Source organism: Tinamus guttatus, unplaced genomic scaffold (assembly GCF_059628265.1).
Source record: "Tinamus guttatus ecotype Peru unplaced genomic scaffold, ASM5962826v1 Tinamus_guttatus_pri_ptg000450l, whole genome shotgun sequence".
In the NCBI taxonomy this organism is placed as follows: domain Eukaryota; kingdom Metazoa; phylum Chordata; class Aves; order Tinamiformes; family Tinamidae; genus Tinamus; species Tinamus guttatus.
The window spans coordinates 373031-393379 of record NW_028288984.1 but is presented as its reverse complement, the minus strand read 5'-3'; the positions used below and the strand labels follow the sequence as shown (position 1 = coordinate 393379).

The following is a 20349-nucleotide window of genomic DNA, read 5'->3' as shown; positions in this document are numbered from 1 at the left end:
CCTTAAGTTCCTGTGGAACTTTTGGTGCTTCAGTTTGTGGCCATTTCCTCTAGTTCTGTCAGTGGCCACCAGTGGAAAGAGGCCAGCACCATCCTCCTCACTGCCTCCCTTTAGGTACTTGTAGACACTGATCAGATACCCTCTCAGCCTTCTCTTCTCCAGGCTGAACAGGCCCAGCTCTCTCAGTCTCTCCTCATATGGAGCTGTTTCACCAGGATTAGGATAGGTGGAAAGCATAAGCATTGAAAATGGTAGCTAAAAACAAAGCATACCCAAAAGAATATTTTCCCAAATTTGTGTAGAGACAAATGGTGCAAATGTTTAATTTTTTTGTCCAAGTTGGCTGTACAGATTCTGTAAGTTTTATGAATTAGTGGAAAAGATTATTTGGGAGGACAGCAGTGGAACATGAGTGCTAATTCATATTATGCCTGTTCCTCCCTGGTTTCTAGGAAAGAGCTAGAAAAAGTGAAAAAAGAAAAAAGGCCCTTCTCAAAGAGTGGGAAAAAAATAATATTTTCTATTGATCGGTGTCAATGTAGTACTGTTCCATAGATAGAGAGATGTCACGTCTTTCCTAAAGTCTTTTGACTCCGGGTTGAAAATGAACACCTACTTACTTTAGTTCCTGCTGAGTATGGTTCCAACCACTTTTTCAAACTTGACAGTAGAAGACAGTAGTGTTTATGCTACAGTGAAGGAAACTATTTTCCTTCATGAAATAGCAGCAGGGCACTACTGCCAAAAGCCTAAGCAAGTGAAAAAGGAAAAAGAGACTGAGTCTTGAGAGTGATAGCATTCAGATGGAAGAATCTAGGTGGAAAGATGCATGAGAGCAGGAGACCCTTTACTGCTACTTGAAGCTACAATACCAAAAGTTAAAGTAGTCACGGTTCCAACTAGGGATAAAGGAGACAGAAACTAAGTCGACAAGTAAATGAGATGCTGAATAGTAGCTAGACACAGTAGAGGAGGAGGCAAGAAGTGTGAGAATGAAAAAACAGAGAATTCTAGGGAATATGAATTTCCCAGAAATGGGAATTCCCCCAAATAGTGAAATGGCACCACTGGGAGCAATGCAAAATAGCCAGTCTTTGTAATTATTTGTTTGTTTGTTTCAGGTGCAGCTTAGTAAGGACATAGGGTTTTTTTTCAGTTTAGCCAAAGGCAAGAGAACTGATGAGGCAAGTCCAGAAGTAACCCCCCTCCCTGCCAAAATAATGTAGAAGGGAAATTAGCAGGTGGAGATGACCCAAAATAAAGGACAGTGTGCTGGTCCTGTCAAGATATCTAGACAAAGGTGGACACTGTCCAGAGCTGGCTTGTTCCAAAGATACAGAGCTAGATCCATCTTCCAAAGATACTGTTGTTCCTAGGGTTTGTGAAGTAGTATAGGTCACTGGTTATTTTTTGATGCAGGATTATATTACAGTTCACCAGTTTTGTAAAAGAAAACTCATCTGGTTGCCTATCACAGTGCTTTGAAAAGTTAAGGTATGTAGGTTATGACCTACCTGTGTTGTATCTAATGACCTGGGATGGATCAGTTAAAAGTTACATGGAGGCTTTTGCTGTAGTCACTGATGTCAGAGCTATTAGCCTGAAGGCAGATTTGTAAGTAATAGAAGGGGATATTTTACACAGGAATATGTCTTAGCAAAATGATTTTATTCAAAAATGTTTAGCAATTTGTAGCCCCTGTAAAAAACAAAAGCTCTGTGAGACACTTACATGGTTGCACATATTGCTAGCAGTTCCAGAATATGATGAAGTAATAGCAAATGCATAAGCTAAGGTCTGTCATTTACAAGAGTACACTGTGTGTAAAAGAGTTAAGGGTAAAGATAACCAGGCTGCTGAGTGCTTGTCCAAAGGAAACACTGTGAGGAGAGATGCGGGGTTATCAGCGAGGGTTAGTTAAGTGCTAGATTGTGTCAGGGAAAGGGTATGTACTGTATAGACATGGCAGGCCTCCTGCATGCGGGTTTTCATCACCCCTCAATGCTGACCTGAAGCGCTCACATTCCCCTGGCCAGTGCCTCTTCAGAAAAGACATCCAGCTGGGCCACATCATGCGCCTGTGTTTGGGAGAGGGCGCATGCAAACTGTGGTTATTTAGTGAGTACTAGGGGCTCATGTACAGGAGGTGTGTGGAGATAGCTACCTATGACACCAGGGATCCCTCTGATGGTGTGCAGGATGCTGAGGCAGCACTGGGGTATTTCAGATCTGATACAATTTTCTGCTGTTTGCATGTTGACTTTTTAGTGGTGAAAACTGGATAGTCCCTGATAGAAATGTTAAGCCCACCACATATAAAGCTTTTAGTACTGTCTCGTACTTCCCAGCAGCATCTTTTAAATGAGCACTTTGCCTTGTGCTAAGAAAGTTTTTCTTTCTTCTTCTTTTTTTTTTTAATTAAGAGCTCATTTCACATTTAAGCTTGCCCTAAAAAGCATTACTTAAAAAGATCTGTCTAAGAAATAATTCAGCATTTTTGCCATGAGGCACCTACAAGCTCCATATAAATGGACCTAGAAGAGAAATGAAAGAGTTTTAGATTTGCCAAAAATGTACACAGTCATAAAAAAAAAGAAAGTATTGCAGGATTTTGTTGGCATTGTGTATAAATGTAAAGTGGTCTGTTGTATATGGGTCAACGGTGGGGATGGAAAAAGAGTATGGGATTGTTCTAAGAAGATACTTTTTCTGTCACTCTGTTTGCAATTTTCTAGAAGAGAAAGAAAAAAACTCTAAACTTGTATGGTCATGTTGAACTATGTAAGTCTGAAAAATAAGTTGTAAATTGTAAGTTGTTATTTTTGATATTACTGTTTTTGATTCTAGTGCTTTACAGACTTTATTGCTTATTTTATTAACTAGGGAAAAATGTTGCCCACTTCCAATTTAATACGTTTTTTTCCTCTCTCTCTCTCTCTCCCTCCCTCTCTCTCTCTTTCTCTCTCTCTCTCTCTCTTTTCCTTCGTTATGCCAAAATAAAAAAGCAATTACACTTCAGCCATCTACAACTGAAAATACAAATGGGAGATAGTTAATCTTGCTGCCCGTAAATCTAAAATTTTACTTTTGTGTGTAGCACACAAAATTTGGAAATAAAAATACCCTAAACATACATATGAATGTGTATGTTCATGCATACGTGTGTGTGTGTGTGTGTATACCAAAGAAGAGAACTATACGTGAGTTGGTAGATAGAGATCTTAAAATGCAGTGGATAGGAAAAGAATGTAGATTCCCCCTCAGAAAAGGCAAATGAGCCCTTGGTTTAAGAAGATGCATGCAGTTAATATATTATGCAAGATTTGGAATCAAGATTTCATGAGGAAAGGAAGCAAGGCCTGGCAGTGAGTGTAGCAGATCCCATGCTGGAAGTCTCTCAGGCCTGATAGCCACACAGGGCAGGAGCACTAATTCTGCAGCCTTTTTAGTCGGTTCTGTCACAGAAGGGGCACTGCTGGGTCAGTCAGCTCACTAGTAATTGTGTTTTACAGACTTCTAAAGCAATTGGCTCAGTCAGTCCCAATTCAATAAAAGTGGAGAGCGAGAGCGAGAGCACTTTTGTTCTATTTTTTACTTGAAATTATTTCATTCAGCAGTCTGTCTTTTTTATTACCAGGATTTGACATTAGCACTCCAAGCTATATTAGCATCCATTTCAGCAGTTCAGTAATGGTATTAAAAAAACACTTAACTTCAACGGTGAATGGTTGTATGACAGTACCATAAAAATCCACATTAAAAAAAAAACTTATGTATTTGTCCCTGCAAATTATTTTTCACTTGTTTAACCACTTCAAAACTAGACTCTCTTGAATGACATTTGCAAGGCCTCTAGCAGCAAGAAAAGCTCATAAGAGAGCTGGGAAGAAACTGCAGCAACAACGGCATAAAATGAAATAGAAGATACTTAAAACATACATATACAAAAATACATTTAGTAGGAGCATATGAGCGCACACACAAACACAAGAAAGACCTCTCGTTTGGGCTGAGTGTGTGTCATTTATCACTTGAAGAAAGACTGTAAAACTCAAATCATCCAAGGTAAAATCTTTGGCATCCTCCATGTTTTGGGGATTTAATTTTGAACCCAGCACTCTCCAAGCTTGGGACGGCAGCCTAACTACCTTGGCACTGCAGCACACTCATAAATGACTGCATTAGGTTCTAAATTTTGATTAAACATTCTGTAATTAATCAATAGTAGACATGAAGCAGTTGGCAAGGTCCAGAGCTGCAAAATGTTTAAGACATAAAACATTACAAAGTAATTAGAATGTGCTCCTTCAAGAGAAGGATTGCCTTCAATAAAGAGGTAAATGATAGCATCATGTTTATTGTGGACGTAGGCAGCCAGTGCAATATGATAAACTGCAGGAGATACACATATCAGTAATCATCCACATTATTAGTGTCATTAATCATAATTCAAAAAATATGACAGCAGCAGCCAACTTTTTGACCAATTTTGCCTCTGCCTGTTGGCCGTTATAACTTCACTAATAGACTGCAGAGCTCCTGTGCGTGGCAGTTTGCATTGAGAATGGAAGGTTAATTATATTTGAGCTGCTGATTCCTTCTCTCCTCGGAAAAGACTGAGCACTTTGACAATCCCAGGAGCTCACTGCTGTTAAACCAGTAAAAGTACTTTATTGAAATTTTCTTTGTTGGTCAGGAATGAGTAGATGTTTCAAATGAGATATAAGCGCCAGGCTGGGACGGACGCTAATGTTTCTTCCAAAATAATCCTTGGACAGCAAGCTGAACTCATACTTCCCTTAGATATCTTTGCATGGTCTCTGGTGGATGGGTAAAAAGTTGAGAATTTAATAACCACTGACAATACTACATATGGAAGAATCTCGGAGGACTGATACTACTGAGGAGTTGGGGCGTCAGTAAAGGGAGGTTATAGGATAATCAGCTATCAGTTGACCTGAAAGGGATACTTATTTAGTAATGTAAAATTACTAATAGAGGAGCACTGTTGAAGTGCCATATCATATTTTGTTTTATAGTTCCTCTGGTATTATACAAATAAAAACAGCATTATTAGACAAACAAAGCAATGTGAATGAGAATTGCCAATTCAGTGTGACAAAAAAGAATGGTTTAAATATTTTCAATAGAACCTGAAACCATAAAAAAGACATCCTTGGATCTGAGATTTTATTACAGGCTTGAACACATAATGCAATCAGTAAAGAGTTTATGAACCTTCTAAGCAAATCTTGAGGTAATGCATTGCCGAGCACCAATACTTGGGAGAAAAGAACTGGTTTCAGAGCAGAGCTGGAGGAAGCTTGGTATTCTGACTGTTTTACTTTGAGATTTTGCATTTACTTAATCTTGAAACTCAAAGTAAAATTCATGAGCATGATGCTGAAATGGACAGTTTGCATAAAATCATGCAAAACTATCACTATAAGAACTATTTTGTGTGGCTGTTATAGCAGCAAAGTGAAAATTACTGATTCTAAAGCTTGCTTCATGTAATACTTAGAGGATCTAATTTTGAAAATAAGCATCATTTTATGTATTTTGGCAACAAATTCCAACTAGCAACTTGCCTTCGTACTTCCTAGGGGGAAACACATTCTATGTGACAGAGCAACAAAATACATAAACTCAGATCCGATGAGCGCAGAGCCTTGTGTGAATTACCTGAATGGGGATAAACTTTGATGTAGAGCATATGTGGGTTCTAGAAATAGTTCATCACAGATGGACTTAATGTCAGTTTTCCCAAGCACTTGTAATTTCGACTGAAGGTCGATGTCCCACATGTGATGACCTGATTGTGCATGCACCATTGCTACATTTTGATGGTTCAATTTGGAAATACTTGGTGAGATAAATCGCTTTGTTCTAAACTTTCTCAGCCAATCCAGATATTAGAAAGGAGTGCTGGCTATTTGGTAATGAGTCTGTTTTGCTTCCAGGCAGCTAGCAAAGTGTGAGGTTGAAGTGTTGCAACATAATTATGATCATTTCTGAGCAACTTTGGCAAATATGCCAATGGATGTGCTTTTTGTTTTTGATATCTTTTGATCTTTAATGGACAACAATAGTAATATATTAAGAGTGCGATTGAGCACACACAGCTGTTGTGAAAGTGTAATTCTGTTCACACCGTAAGGACCGTTTCACTAAACACCTCAACAGGTATGTACTGAATTACTGGGCCTTTTGAGAATCCCAGACCTGTCAGATTTTACACTGAAATGGGATACGGCAGCACGCATTACCTTCAGACATCAGTTCCGCATTTAAACTGGGTATCTGTTCACATAGTTGGCTGTCCTGCCTCCACAAATGCCATCTCAACATTTACATTTTTTATGCATTCCACAGCAATGACAAATTGTTTTCTAACTCTAACTCAGGATTAGGTATGCAAAAGGCATGTTTGCCTCTGCCAACAAACCAATAATTCTCACTAACATCTTCAGAGTTACAACATTTATAAAGTTGCAAAGTGGAGTAAACAAACCATCTGTTTGGCTTTACCATATATGTCATGCTCTCTTATTAGCATATTACGATTCATTTAGTAAACAAATTTGGTGATTTCGTTCATGTCAAAGTTAGAGGGAGCTTGAAGATGATTAACATTCCTGGGACAGGCACATTAATACATTGCTTCCTCTGCAAAGTTAAATGGCTTCTCAGGAGAATCACCCCTTGTTGACAAGATGAGACTGTCAATTTTGTTTGCCTGCCACATTAGGGGCCGTAAGGGGATGGGAAGCTCTGAGAACGAGGAGCAGTGTAGGCAGCATAATTCACTGCGAATTGAAAAAAGAAGTCTAATTCTGATAAATGGTCGACCCCAATACATCCTACCTGTTATTACAACAGACGTGCCGTATCTGTGCAGTAAATTAGTTAAACCCCTAAAGAGTTTGGTGGGAGCTTATCTTCAAGTGAATAATTTGAGTGTAGAGGGAGCTGTCTTCGTGACCAGTGTGAGTGATTTGTTTCATATTGAAAGGGATTGAAATGACTGGGCTCCACATCTTTAATTTGCAAGAACTTGCTTGTCCTTTATTTCCTGCATTTAATAAGCACCTTTTTTTTTTCTTTTTTTGTCTTTTTTTTCTTTTTTTTTTACTTTTTTAATAGATGCTGAACTGTATTTTACCTTTTGGATTTTCTACATATGAAAGGTTAATATTTTTCAGATTCTATGCAATTTAAAGCTTCAAGAACAGATGTAATCACCCATACTGCTCACGTAAAATGCCATAGTTTCATTGAGTAGTATAGCTTTTTGTCTTCACCCATTGTTCTAAAGAAGTATTAGCTTCTATCCCTATTTCCCCCCTTGCTTTCGGAGGGAAATTAAGCTTGATCAGATACATGGAAGTGATAATGCACAGACTGAAACCTTGGCCCTGTTAGAGAAATGTGATTTTCATCATTTACTTCAGACTGCAGTTTCAAACCTTGTTATCTTTGCTTAAATTTGTGGATGCCTTTTTTTCCCTTTTTTCCCTCTTTTAATATTAAAAAAAAAAAATCAGGTATTATCAAAGACTACTCAGAGAGAGACAAAATTAGAATGGTAAATAAGAAAATCATTTCTTTAACAGTACTAATTAAATTCCAAGAACTATTTTATTGTTGATTTTTCTTAAGTAGATGGGGAATATGCTTCTTTCCTGAAGAAACATCAGAATTAAGGCCATACCTTTTCTCATAAATATGCACACTGTTATATTTAGCAAGAGTCTTACTTTCTTTGATTTTAGCTGCATGAAGCTCAGCACTTTCAGTCTGCAGAGATTCTGAGAAGGATAAAAATCTGGGTTTATTTTCTGTTATGTTCACGTATTGTAAACCTTTTTGTGAGTTTCAGGCTTAAATAAACAGGAAAGCAACACGATATTGAAGTAAGACCAAAATGCATTGCTGCATTAAAGATCAAAATCACATGAAAGCTTTAAATGAAGCCATAAACCTTAATTGACAGTCTTTGAGATGGAGAGAAACAAAGAGAACATCAGTTCACATCTTTTCGCTATTGGTAGGAAAAGTAGACTGGGCAAAACATCTATGAAGCTGGTTAGGTGTGGAAGAACTCTCATGGGAGGAGTTAACAAAAGCTTCATAGTTTGTGATGCTTTGAAATGGATTGACAAGACTTCAAACTAAGTGTGCTGGAGGATAGCTTGTCTGGGGTCTGTACAGCCTAAACAGATGCTTCCCTGTCCACTGCTTCCCTGTCCACAGAGAAGTTAGTACATCTCTGGCAAGCTTTCAGATGAACATATCCTGGCCTTAGGTTTTGTAATAGAACCTTTGGTTTCATAACCGAATATTAGCACCATTCTTCTTAGAAAAATGTTGACTGTCACTTGGAAGAAAGAATACTTAATATTATGCTTTAATGTATTAAGTCTGTAAGTATAATTTTATCATATTATTTAATAGCAGGATCATTTATTGTGATTTGAAGCAAAACTGCCTAAAGATCAATAGCCAACTGCTGTGAGCTCCCATCTGATTTTTTTTTTTTTCAGGATTTGAATGATAGAAGTGGGTGACATTATTTGGACAAATTGCTTCTTTGTCAAAACTGCATCTTGAGAACTTCGGAGTGAGCTACAGGAGGTTTTGAATAATTGTTTTAGTTGGAAACAGAAGCAGAGGATGGGGGGGATTCAACTGGAAACGCTGAAATTACTCAATTCAGATATTTGATAGGTATAAATTGAAACAAAGGAAGTTCCATCTCCATGTGAGGAAGAACTTCCTTCCTGTGAGGGTGACAGCCCTGGCACAGGCTGCCCAGAGAGGTTGTGGAGTCTCCTTGTCTGGAGATCTTCCAAACCCGCCTGGATGCCACCCTGTGCCACGTGCTCTGGGTGTCCCTGCTGGAGCAGGGGGTTGGACTAGGTGATCTCTAGAGGTCCCTTCCAACCTCGACCATTCTGTGATTCTGTGACTACTGTACAGTCATTTTAATGTTGGAGTGACATTTTTGTCTGGAACCTTTCACATTTACACTCAACCAAAGAGAAGCAAGGGATGAATGGCTAGGACATGTAGCTAGGATGTTGAAGTTGGCTTGACCTCTCTGTCTGACTTCATCAAGAGCCAGAAAAGAAGTTTCCTTAGTCCCTGACCGCCCTAACAGTTATGTTGTTGAAACAATCTTGCTCTCTTCTTCTCTCACCCACTTAATATTTAAGCATAATAATTTTTTGTGTGTTAAAATTAGAAAACATTGCTTTGTGGTTCATTTTTAATAAAATGTTCTGTCCTTAACTGTCAGCCAAACGTGTAAGTTGATTTTTCATCCTCTTCTTTTTGTTCTTTATGGAATGCTTGAATTTAAATAAACAGAGTACTCTGTATAATTCAAACCCCAAGTTCACCATGCTCACTGGGGTGCAATTTGTCTCAGTGCAGGCAGTATGCTCCTGGTGCGGACCCACAACTGGTCTTGAAAAATATACAGAAGGTACACACCTTGTGTGCCAGAACAAGCTTTATTCTGTGATAATCCCCTTCTCAGTCACTTCAAACAAAAATAAAAAGAATGATTAAATAAAAATAAACTAAAATAAAACATCCATTTCATTTTACTTTCCAACAAATTGATAGTAAATTAGTAAAATCAGATTCACTGACAGGTGCAGAAAGAAGCCTGTGAAGAGAATCCTAGGCCAGATTTATGAGCTGTGTAAATGGCATGTACATTTAATTGGCTGTATTTCCTAGGCTTATAATCCCCTTTCTTTTGTTGATGCATAGTGCATCTCTCACAAGAGAAGCTTACTAGTAGTACTTGAGGTGGAAACAACACTAGATTGCAATTACGGAAGAGTATTTCTGTGAATTTAAGAACCAAAAGGAAGTTCCACCTCCAGCACCATCACACCTGCATCCAGAGAGGTGCTGTGGTCACTGTAGCACTCTGCATTGCGCCGCTCCCAAAATTTCCAGTCTGAATGGGAGGTGGTGAACTGGGAGGTTTGATATGCTGGCCCCTTGGCAGCAACCACAGATTTCACGTGCATCGTGATTATCAATATCATCTGCTGCGGCAGCGATTCATTTTTGAGATCACTGAAGTCAGAAGGCTGAACTTCTCTCTGATGAGAACTTGTCCACATACTTCTGCCCACCATATGACTAATTCATGAGCAGCAACGTGAAAGAAGAATGCTAATTATATGAAAAGTCAGGCATTCTGAGCTTCTTAAAATAAGTGAGACCTCGCTAAAATTTTCTTTTCACAGAAAACTGCTTCTCAAAACATTTTGAAGAAATATTCCCCCCAATTGGTGAGGGCAAGTGACATGCAATACAGAACTAAGCAGATTTGAGAGCATTCTTTGGCATATGTTCTGTTAATTTCTCAGAAGTAACTTTCCTCACAATCCCATTACCTAGGATAGGGTATATATGGTCACTAGAGTTGAATGAGATCTGCCTTTAAGCAAGCTCTTTGACCTCAGATTTCTGCTTAGAAGACTTCAGTCTCCAGTCCCGTTTATGCAACGTTTATATTGCCAGGATCAAATCTCATTTTAGTGGATGGCATATAAATAAGCAATCTAAGAAATCCAGATACATTCAAAGGATTTTATTAGGTCAAATATTTATATGTTTTCCATAATGTGTGCACTTCTGCCATTTAAGTACTTTAAGTTTTTCCCCTGCAGATATAGTAACAATTGCAATGTGCAAGACGCAAGAGATGATAGCTTTAAATTAGCTAGCTCAGGTAGGAGTAATGTAGCCATGGTAAGCTGGAGCTCAGCTAGCTTTGGTGTTCATCTTGCTTTCTGATTTTCCACCTCTGATGCCTTGGTTCATGCCTTGGCGTAAATGACTACAGCAAAACCATGCTTCAGCTTACCTAACAAACATCATTTGTATGGTGCAGGCAGTGATTTTCAAGGGAGGAAGAGGCAGTGGGTGTGCAAAGCAGAAGAGAAAGAAACTGCAGGTGGAGGGAGGAGGAGGTGGACAGATGACAACAAGGTTAACACTGGTTGGGAGTTCACAGATGATTTGCTAGGATTTGGGATGAGGAACTGCTGGAAAAGGTTAAAATAAAATACTTTGATATGGTATAGAGAAAGGAGCCTGGCAAGTTTCTCAGCTGTATGATTGGTTGAATAAGTACTGTTTTCCAAGAAAGAGTCAAGGAAGAACAAAATAGGATGAGGAAAACAAAGAAATGGTTACCAAGATACAAGGCAGGGAGGGCTTGGCCAATATTTTTGTTTAGTTGTTTGTTTTGTTCTTGTGTCTCTCAGATTGCTGATTGAACCTGTTGGGTTGCAGTAATGTGTCTGTCATATACTCTTCTGCCTTTCCATCGGAATAATATTCTCTGTAGCTTTCAAAATGCTAATTTCCACCCCTAAATTTATGTGTATCATATTTGTCATTTACCAGTGCCTGCCTTTTTTGAACATCTTCCTTTTTAAACTTCTCTGCCCCGGTCAGGATATAGTTCTACTCTGCCTCCATCCATGCTCATCTTTCTTTACCCCATTTTTGTTTACAGACCGACTGTTTGCAGCAGTCCTCCCGTGAAAGGGTGTGTTCCTACAGCAGACTCCCCTGTTGTCTTTAGCAGTCTTTATGCAGGGCATTGCCCAGGCAGTCTGCAGGGCAGCTGCACAAGATGCTCAGCCTGAGCCTCAGTGCGCACTGCTTCCTTTAGTTGCATAGCAGACAGCAAAAGGATGCAACACCAGGTATTGCAAGGCCCTAGGTAGTAATTTCAGCACACAGTATTCTTAATCCTGACAAAATATAACTTGGGTCTTACGTTAAAATTTTAAATATGCAGTGTCCGAATAAATGAACTTTTTCTCACAGTACACAGCTCTCGTCCCTAACAGAATGTTTTTGCATGTGATATTTAGGGAAAGTATTAAACACAAGTGAAATAGATTAAGAAATGAGTGTAAAAGAATCAATTCTTTTGAACTGTGGTTGCATAATGGAAATCGACTGCTATGAATGAACCTATGTTCAGAAGTTATGAACAGCAGAGCTAATGCACTGCCATGAGTTCATCTTTATTATTGCATTACACCTGAATCAATTGATAAAGTAGCTTTTTTTTAAGGCTAGGAATGGCACTTAATTGAATAAAAGTCAATGTAATTATATTAGGAGAATCCAACAGTACTGCTGACAGCGGAAAAGGGACACTACTGAGCAGAGTGCCAGAACTTGTCCACACATTTCTGCACATCGTTTGCCTGACAGATATTATGGGCTAGTACATGCCTTAATTAGATTACTGATTGCCACTGCTGCAAGTGAGAATTGAATAAGGGAGGCATCTCTCCTTATCAGAGCATCAGCAGGGGTTTCATCCTTTTGCTGGTCTTTCTCAGAGTGGCCTCTGTCCATCTGGGGCTCTTTAACCACAGTAATTTATTCTTATCTCTTCATTCAATGAGCGTTGACATTATTTTCACTGCATGCCTGGCCACTGTTTCTCTCAGCAGCAAAGCAGGAAATAGCAAGCGAGGATGTGTGAGAGGCAACAGAGAGTTGCAGCTCTCCCAGCTGATTTCTGCATCATGGTGAATTCCCGTAATCTCTTCGATGTGAGATCAGGTTGTGTCAGGACAGGCAGAGAAGCTGGGGAAATGGCAAGAAATAAACACACAAGCACTTTGTGAGTAGTTTGCAGTTAGCGTTATGTTGATAAGCACAACTGTGCTTTTATGCTCATGTAATAACTCTGGTCAGTGTGGACAGGCCATCACAGTAAGCATTTCCTGTGCAGTACTTAGCAACTTTAGCTGGAGCGCATACCATGGGACACCAGGAAGGCAAGAAGCAGCTCCACAGAAAGAGGGGCTGCCAGGACTACTACTTGCCATTCATGTATGTGCATACTGCATGCATCTGTTCAGATCTCATTTGTGGATGGTGACGAGGATGCTGTGAATTTGCTGTGATTCATTTGGTTTACGTTTCTCATGTTGTGTTTTTGAGTCAGTATCCATCAGGACAACAGTGTAAGTGAGATTGCAGCTGACAAAAAAAAATTCATGGTCAAGACTTTATTTAAAGTCTATGTTTTGTTAGTTTCAGATATTATTTTCTTTTCTCTTTTTTTTTTTTTAACCAGATATGTCTGGATTGGAATGTGAATTTGTTCTCTCTCTCTCTCTCTCTCTCTCCTCTTTCTTTCTCTCTTTTCTCCTTCTTTCCTCTCCCTCTCTCTCTCCTTTGTGATCTCAATTTAGCAAAAGATTAGAAAGCTGATCTTATCACAAGGTAAGCTCAGCCTTCATAAGTGCAGTGTGGGGATATGCATAATTACACTTCTGCGCATCCAAAAAGCAACAACAATGCTTTCCTTGCTTGTGTGAAAGGAGTGTTTCCCATGTGGGAGAAAAACAAGGAATGCTCTCCACTTTTTCATGCCCTTGACCATACCTCTCAACTGTCTCTCATTTAGAAAGAACTCCTCCATTTTAGATGCCCCCCCACCACAATAATTGCATCTCGGGCAGACATGATTGGATTAACTGCAGTTTAGTAGCAGTTTTACGTCATAGGACAGATACCTGCACTGGCCGGGGCCAATGGCAGGCACAGTGAGTGGGCCAGATCATTGCTATTGCTATTATCTTTACTTATTACTGTAAATTACGTGCAACAGATAGATGCATCACAAAATAAGTGATAGAAAATTACAGAAATTAACCCCACATCACTTTAATCTTCCTACATTTGCATTTTCCGTGTTTGTCTGCATTGTGTTCCTGTACCATGGTTGGAACCTCAGCTGGTTGAGAGGTATGTTTCAAACGGTTTCTTAAACAAAAGCTTCCAGTAAAGAAATATTGCTCATAGCTATTGTTTTCCTTCTCCCTTTTTTGTTACTGTAGGACATGAATGTCTGTAAAACATTTGGTCGATGTTATGTCTTCCTGTGCCAATTTTATACCTACTACTTTTTGCAAATTAAATATTCCTGTGTTAAAATTCTCTCTCTCTCTCTCTCTCTCTCTCTTTTCCCCCTCCCCATCCTCTTTCTTTCCCCTCCTACATTTGGGCTCTGATCTGCAATTTATAATGGGCAGACAGACTGGTGAGTCTGCATGTTGTAAATTGCGGGTTTGGGTCCTTAGCTTGCAAAGAATGTTACGCAGTAGAACTTCGCTAATTCTCTTGCCACTGATTTGAAAATCCAGTCACCCTCCAAAGAAAGTAAATATTTGTCCTCCTTGTCCTCGGCAACAGTGCACATTCAGAATACTGAATGCAAAAGTTTTCTGATACCGAAAACTTTGTACTGATTTCTCATCTCTAAACACTTTGACAAAAAGAGCATGTTCTGTGTTCAGAGGTCTTTGATGTCTGTCATGTTTGTTGGTTTCATCGTTAATTCAGAAAATGCAGTTGTTCAAAGAGGATTTTCCTGACACTACTGCAAATCAGTGAGGTTCTACTGCAATGAATAAATAAAGGCCAATGTCAAAAGTGGAGAGTAGAATATAGTATTTAAAATAATAGGCTGTATTACAGAGCTACTAACCCAAAGGCTTAAGTTTTATTTGCAAATGTAGAGCTTTAATTCTTGAGAACAAAGGCCCTGATCCTGTAAAACACTTGAGAATGTTTTAACTTGCAGCTCTTGGGATCTGGTCCAAAGACCACTGACGTCAGTCACAGCTTTTCCAGTGCCTCTTGAGCACTCAGTGACTTCAAGACATAGCTAAGCCAAAGCCCCTACTTAAGTGTTTTGACTGATTTGGGGCAAAAGTTTTTTTTTTTCTTTATGGAAATTACACCACTTCAGTCAGGCATTTAGCGCTGCATTAGACACAGCACTGGGAAGAGTACAATGAGGAGCAGCAGTATGCTCCCAGGGGGATGGAGCCAGTGACTTTGAGATCTTCAGAAACTCGTATGTGGATTTCAGAGACTTGTTTTCCTAACCCTCACAAGTCTTTTCCATCTCTCTTTGGCCTGATTCTGAATACCTTTATATCAGAAGTGCATCATCAGAATCAGGACTCTAACTAGCTATCATACAGTCATGTTAATATTTTTCTCTTCCTGTATTTCACTTATACAGTTGTGTGAATACATATATATGTATATTTTGTACTTATATATGTATATATCAATGTATAAATATATAACTTTATATACAAACTCATAGCAATATTATATTTATTAATAATATCTTCTTCAGAAGCGAGGCTTTTAGGAGCCAAGGAGCGAGGATTCAGAAGCCAAGAGTAGCATTTCACCTTTTCTATAATTCCAGTCTATTTTGTAAATCTCGTACACCAGGGCTGTAGCTGCTGCTGGGGACCAATGTTGAGGAGCAGGAGCTGGAACTAAAAGGGAATGAGGGGGTTTATTTTGCTTGTTTTGTTTTGATTTTATGTTGCAAGTTGCTCCTTTGTAAATAAATAGAATTGTCCAAGTAACGTGGAGAGGGTACAAAATGTAAATAATTGTAAACATTGCTAAATCAGAATTTAGGGTCAGGTGCTTGACAACTGTCCATTTAATCAAAAACACTGTACATTTTTCCTTTCTTCCCTCCCCTCTTCCTTTCCCAGACACAGTGCTAACATAAACCTGCATCGTAAACTGTTGACCAAAGAACTGGATGACATGGGCCTGGACTCCTCACAGCCTTCTCTTAGCAAAGACCTCCGTGACGAATTTTTGGTGAAGATCTACGGCGCCCAGCATCAGATGGGGCTTGACATACGGGAAGACACCTCCTCACCTGCCGGTACTGAGGATTCCCACATGAATGGGTATGGCAGGGGCATGTCGGAGGACTACATGGTTCTGGACCTGAGCACCACCTCCAGCATCCAGTCCAGCAGCAGTATCCATTCCTCCAGAGAATCTGATGCAGGCAGCGACGAGGGCATTCTCCTGGACGACGTCGATGGGGCAAGTGACAGCGGGGAATCTGCCCACAAAGCAGATGCCCCTGCCTTAGCTGTAGGTATGGGCACCGATGTCCCCGGATCCCTCATGTTCAACAGTGTTTCGGTGAGCAACGGTGGGATAATGTGTAACATTTGCCACAAAATGTACAGCAACAAGGGGACCCTCAGAGTGCACTATAAAACAGTGCACTTGCGAGAGATGCACAAATGCAAAGTCCCTGGGTGCAACATGATGTTCTCCTCTGTTCGCAGCCGAAACCGGCACAGTCAGAACCCCAACCTGCATAAAAACATTCCCTTCACTTCCGTAGATTAGTTAGGGATGGACACGGCATAATGCCAGCTCTCTCAGAGGGCCTACCACATTTGAACTGCCATATACAGTCTCTCTTGGTATATATATATATATATATATATATATAAATATACATATATATATAATCTTTTTTTTTCTTTTTTAACAAAAGAAAGAAACACCAGGTGCTTTTTTCCCTTTGTTGGTTGTTGGATTTTAATTTTTTTTTTTTCCTGGGGATAAAAAAAAAGGTGGGATCTTAAATCTTCGGGGAACTACCCTTCATTTAAAAAAAAAAAAAAAAAAAGAAAAAAAAAAAAGAAAAAGACCCACAGAAAACTTGCAGTTGTCCCTAGATCTGTTACAACGTTCTTGGTCATCTCCAAAGAGACAATTTGTTATACCCATTGCCTGAAAAAAAAAAGCAACAAAAAAAAGCAAAGAAACAAAACGGAAAAAAAAATCTACTTAGTTGTCTTTGTGTCTTTAAAGATTGGGGATAACCCAAGATTGGGGATAAAGTTCTGCTAAGATGGGGATAACCTTCTACTAAGATGGGGATAACGTTCTGCTAAGATGGGGATAACATTCTACTAAGCATGGCTGTTACACTTGTATATATATATTGAGCCTTGACAGGCCTATGATGTAAAACAATTGTATTGATTGTGGTTTAACTCTTTTTTTTTTTTTTGCTTAATTTTTACAATTACATTCAGCTGTTAGATAAACAGGAAAAATAGTTCGCTGGCTAGTTCTACTCATTTATGTTAGCTTTAATGCACATTTTTAAAAGAACCACGGTCTTGTTTTAACTACCTGCTAGATATAAGTAATACAGAGGTGCTGGCATGCTTTACAGTACCTAGTCTGATACAGTTTTTTGTCTTGTACTATAACATAAATCCAGTCATGCACTTTTTCGTACACTACAAGGGGATGTGTAATAATATCCATGCTTTTTTTTTCCTTAAACTATTGCCATATTTTCAGTAAGTGTCTTTAAAAAAATACACTTAGATAAAAGTGGTCTGGTCAGTATGAGGGCATGAATGCCAAACAAAGAGTATTAGCGTTTAGTGTTAATTACAAAAGTGCCAACTTTGCACACATTTTGAAAAAAAGAAAATGTACTTGCTTATTCACCATAACCACAGTTGGAGTTTTTGGACTACCGAAAAAAGAAAGAAACACCAGGGGTGAGAGAAGGGGTAAAGTGAAACACAGAATTCTTGGTGCTTTTTTCAAGTGCCAATTATTATTAGAACAATAGTGCATCCTTATTCCTTGTATACTACATTACATAGAAGAAAAAAAAAAAACAGCAACAAAAATTGTATCATCTGAATCAGTGAAAATTTTTCTTTGATTGAACATGGATAGTATTTTGGGATGGGGATGCTGATACTACTAGTTGCGGAACAAAGATGGATATTTGCCTGCTCCTTACTTTGGCCTGGATTTTGCGGTGTTTTTTTAAAAAAAAAAGAACAGGGAAATAATATTAATAATTCCATTGTTCTGTAAAGTCGACTTATTTGCAATGGAAAGTGCTGTAGTATGATTAAGGCATGTTTTGTAGGAGCAATCAAAAAAAATTAATGGCAGAAGCACTTAGAACCTCTGAAAACATATGCTGGACTTTTTATTGGGTAACTTCCCTTTGGTTAAAATAGAGGCCAGAGAAAGGATCTCTAGTTTTGCTAATGTTTTGTTTTCCACCCTCATGGTTTGTTAGAAAAGAATGAAAGTTGGAGAGGGAGCGGGAGAAAGGAGCAAGCAATTGAGAAAGGGAGAAGGAGAGGCTGTGCTCTGAATCTCTTTTGTTTCCGGTGTTTACACATGTTGCTCGAGCTGGTAAACCACACTGGCAGCCTAAGTCACCACAACATACTGACTGAATGATGATATTTACTTAAGTTCAGCCTACAGCCAAAACCATTAGGGTGTGTGTTGTAGACGGTTTTTTTCCTTATTAAAAAAAAAAAAGGTAGAAAAAGAAAAAAGGGATATTTCAGCATACAATACAGTATGTTCAGTGAGAATGTGTTCCTTTTCTGTATGTGCTGACCCAAAACATTTTTTTTAGCCAAGAGTTAGAAATGCTCCTTTGTTTCAGCTTCTCATTGTTTTGTTTATTGTGCATTTTGATCATTTTTTTCCTTTATGTTCAGTTCAGTAGTTACTCCTGTTACATTTTCTAGAGGAAACTACCTATATAGATTTCCTCTTTTTTGGATTTATTATGCATTTCAGTATTCTCTTCTCCAAAATTAAGAGTCAATAGCTAATAAATAATTGTTTCCAGCTGTAGAAAATAGGAGAAAAAAAAATAAGAATATCTCACTATATTCCCTTAGAGTACAAGCTTCTGATCACTTTTTGACTCTTTACACTGATGAAATTGTTGGTCAATCCCACAGAAACTATAAGGAAAGCTTACTTTCTCATTTAACAGAAAAGAGTTTATAGCAAAAAGCTAGGCAGTTCACTGTATTTTTTTTCTTTCATTTTTTTTTTCCCTTAAAGTTTCAAGTAGTTTGCTTTGTAAAATCGAGCAGAGAGATTTGCTTTGGTTTATGTTGTGGAAGCTGGGTGTGTTTGTGAGACAAGGAAATTAGAACAGTAAAGGTGCATTCTTCTGAAATACATGGGCCTTTGTAGTGTTATCTCTACTGCACTCCTGTCCCTCCTCCAAAGCCATTAGGCAGAATGGAAAGTATAAAAAACAAAACAACAGAAACTGAGTGATATCTACAGGAAAAAAAAAAAAGGCAACACTGTTTTGAAGTATGTATGGTATAAATAAATATCTTTTTAAATGAAAAACACATTTGAGGTATATAAATAATTCTTCACTGAATGAATCACTGTCCTGCATTCCCATTTTACTCTGTTTCAGTTAAAGGTCAAATGGTTTTGGTAAACTTTTTGGAAACTTAAACATCATCAGCAGATAAATTCAGCAGATGAATTACGTAGAAAAAATCTGTTTATTGCACAAAATGAAATAGTACATTATAAAAACTAAAGAAGCAGGGACAATCCTCCAAAAAAAAAAAAATGTTAGAAGCTCTGCAATCCTCCTCTCATGGCATCCTGAACTTCATTTGGACTATGCTTAAACTCTGTAGGAAATACCCTAAAAAGTAAGAAAAGCTTATCATGGGCAGATTATTGCCCATTTCTAATTGTAGGGAAACCATCTAATTTCTTCAGTACTCACAATATTAATGTCAGAACATTCTGGTTTTAGAATTACACACGTAGTTTCATTGAATTCAATGGTGTTTCCCACCTTCATAGTTACCATACTTTTCTCTGCATTTATGAGAATTGATCCTGTGATGGGATTTGTATCACTTGAAAATTTTTGAAAAACCCCCCCAAACAGGGCTATATGTAAGAAATTCGATTTTAATGACAAAAAGCAACACACTAGCCAGCTTCTCTCAGTCATCTCCGCAGTGACTCAGAATGCAGTAAGCAGAAAGACTGAATCTTTCATTTCTTCAGTGCAGGGCATGGCTGTAAGGCTGTGGTGGCAAGAAAAACGTTGTACAGTTGCTTATGTGGTCATAAGCCTATGGCTGACCCTCTGTTTCCAAACCTGTCAGTCTGTGCCCTTTCATAGCAGTTAGACTGATTCTAGGGAAGAGGAGGCTTGCAGAGACTCACGGTGTTTGCTTCTCCAATTTGGTGCAGTAGACAGACTTCCAAAGTCAATTTACCATTTTGTTCATTCAGGATAGATTTTTTTTTTTTCTGTAGATATCAAACAGGCTTTGTCCGCACTGCATACTGCTTCTCCTTTAGATTTACTGGTTTGGAGGTTGTTTAGCCTTTTTCTTTCCTTTGGAGAGGTGTTTTTTTTTTTTTTTTTTTTTTTTTTTTTGGAGGGGGAAAGTGTGTGATATCAGTTAAACGCTAGGTTTCTTCTGCAAACTTGTGCTTAACAGTTTGGAAGGAAGATGACAAAATCAAAGCACAAGAGTGCAAAACCTGAAGTGAGCCGTAATATCACTTGTGCCCCTTCTCATTGCTTGTGTCTTGGACAGATCGCATCACCGCTTCATGTGCTGCATCTGTTAAAAAATGGCTAGTAATAATATG

At 38.6% G+C, this 20349-nt stretch overlaps 1 protein-coding gene across 1 annotated transcript in view; it reads left to right on the top strand.

Moving 5' to 3' along the window:
* The window catches only part of BNC2 (basonuclin zinc finger protein 2), a 320822-nt gene extending 303395 nt beyond the window's left edge, over nucleotides 1-17427 (top strand). The window contains exon 6 of the mRNA XM_088532024.1: nucleotides 15597-17427. Within this exon, the coding sequence (XP_088388150.1) occupies nucleotides 15597-16257 (661 nt within the window). The 3' untranslated portion in view covers nucleotides 16258-17427. The remainder of the gene's footprint in view (nucleotides 1-15596) is intronic.
* Nucleotides 17428-20349: the final 2922 nt, after the last annotated feature.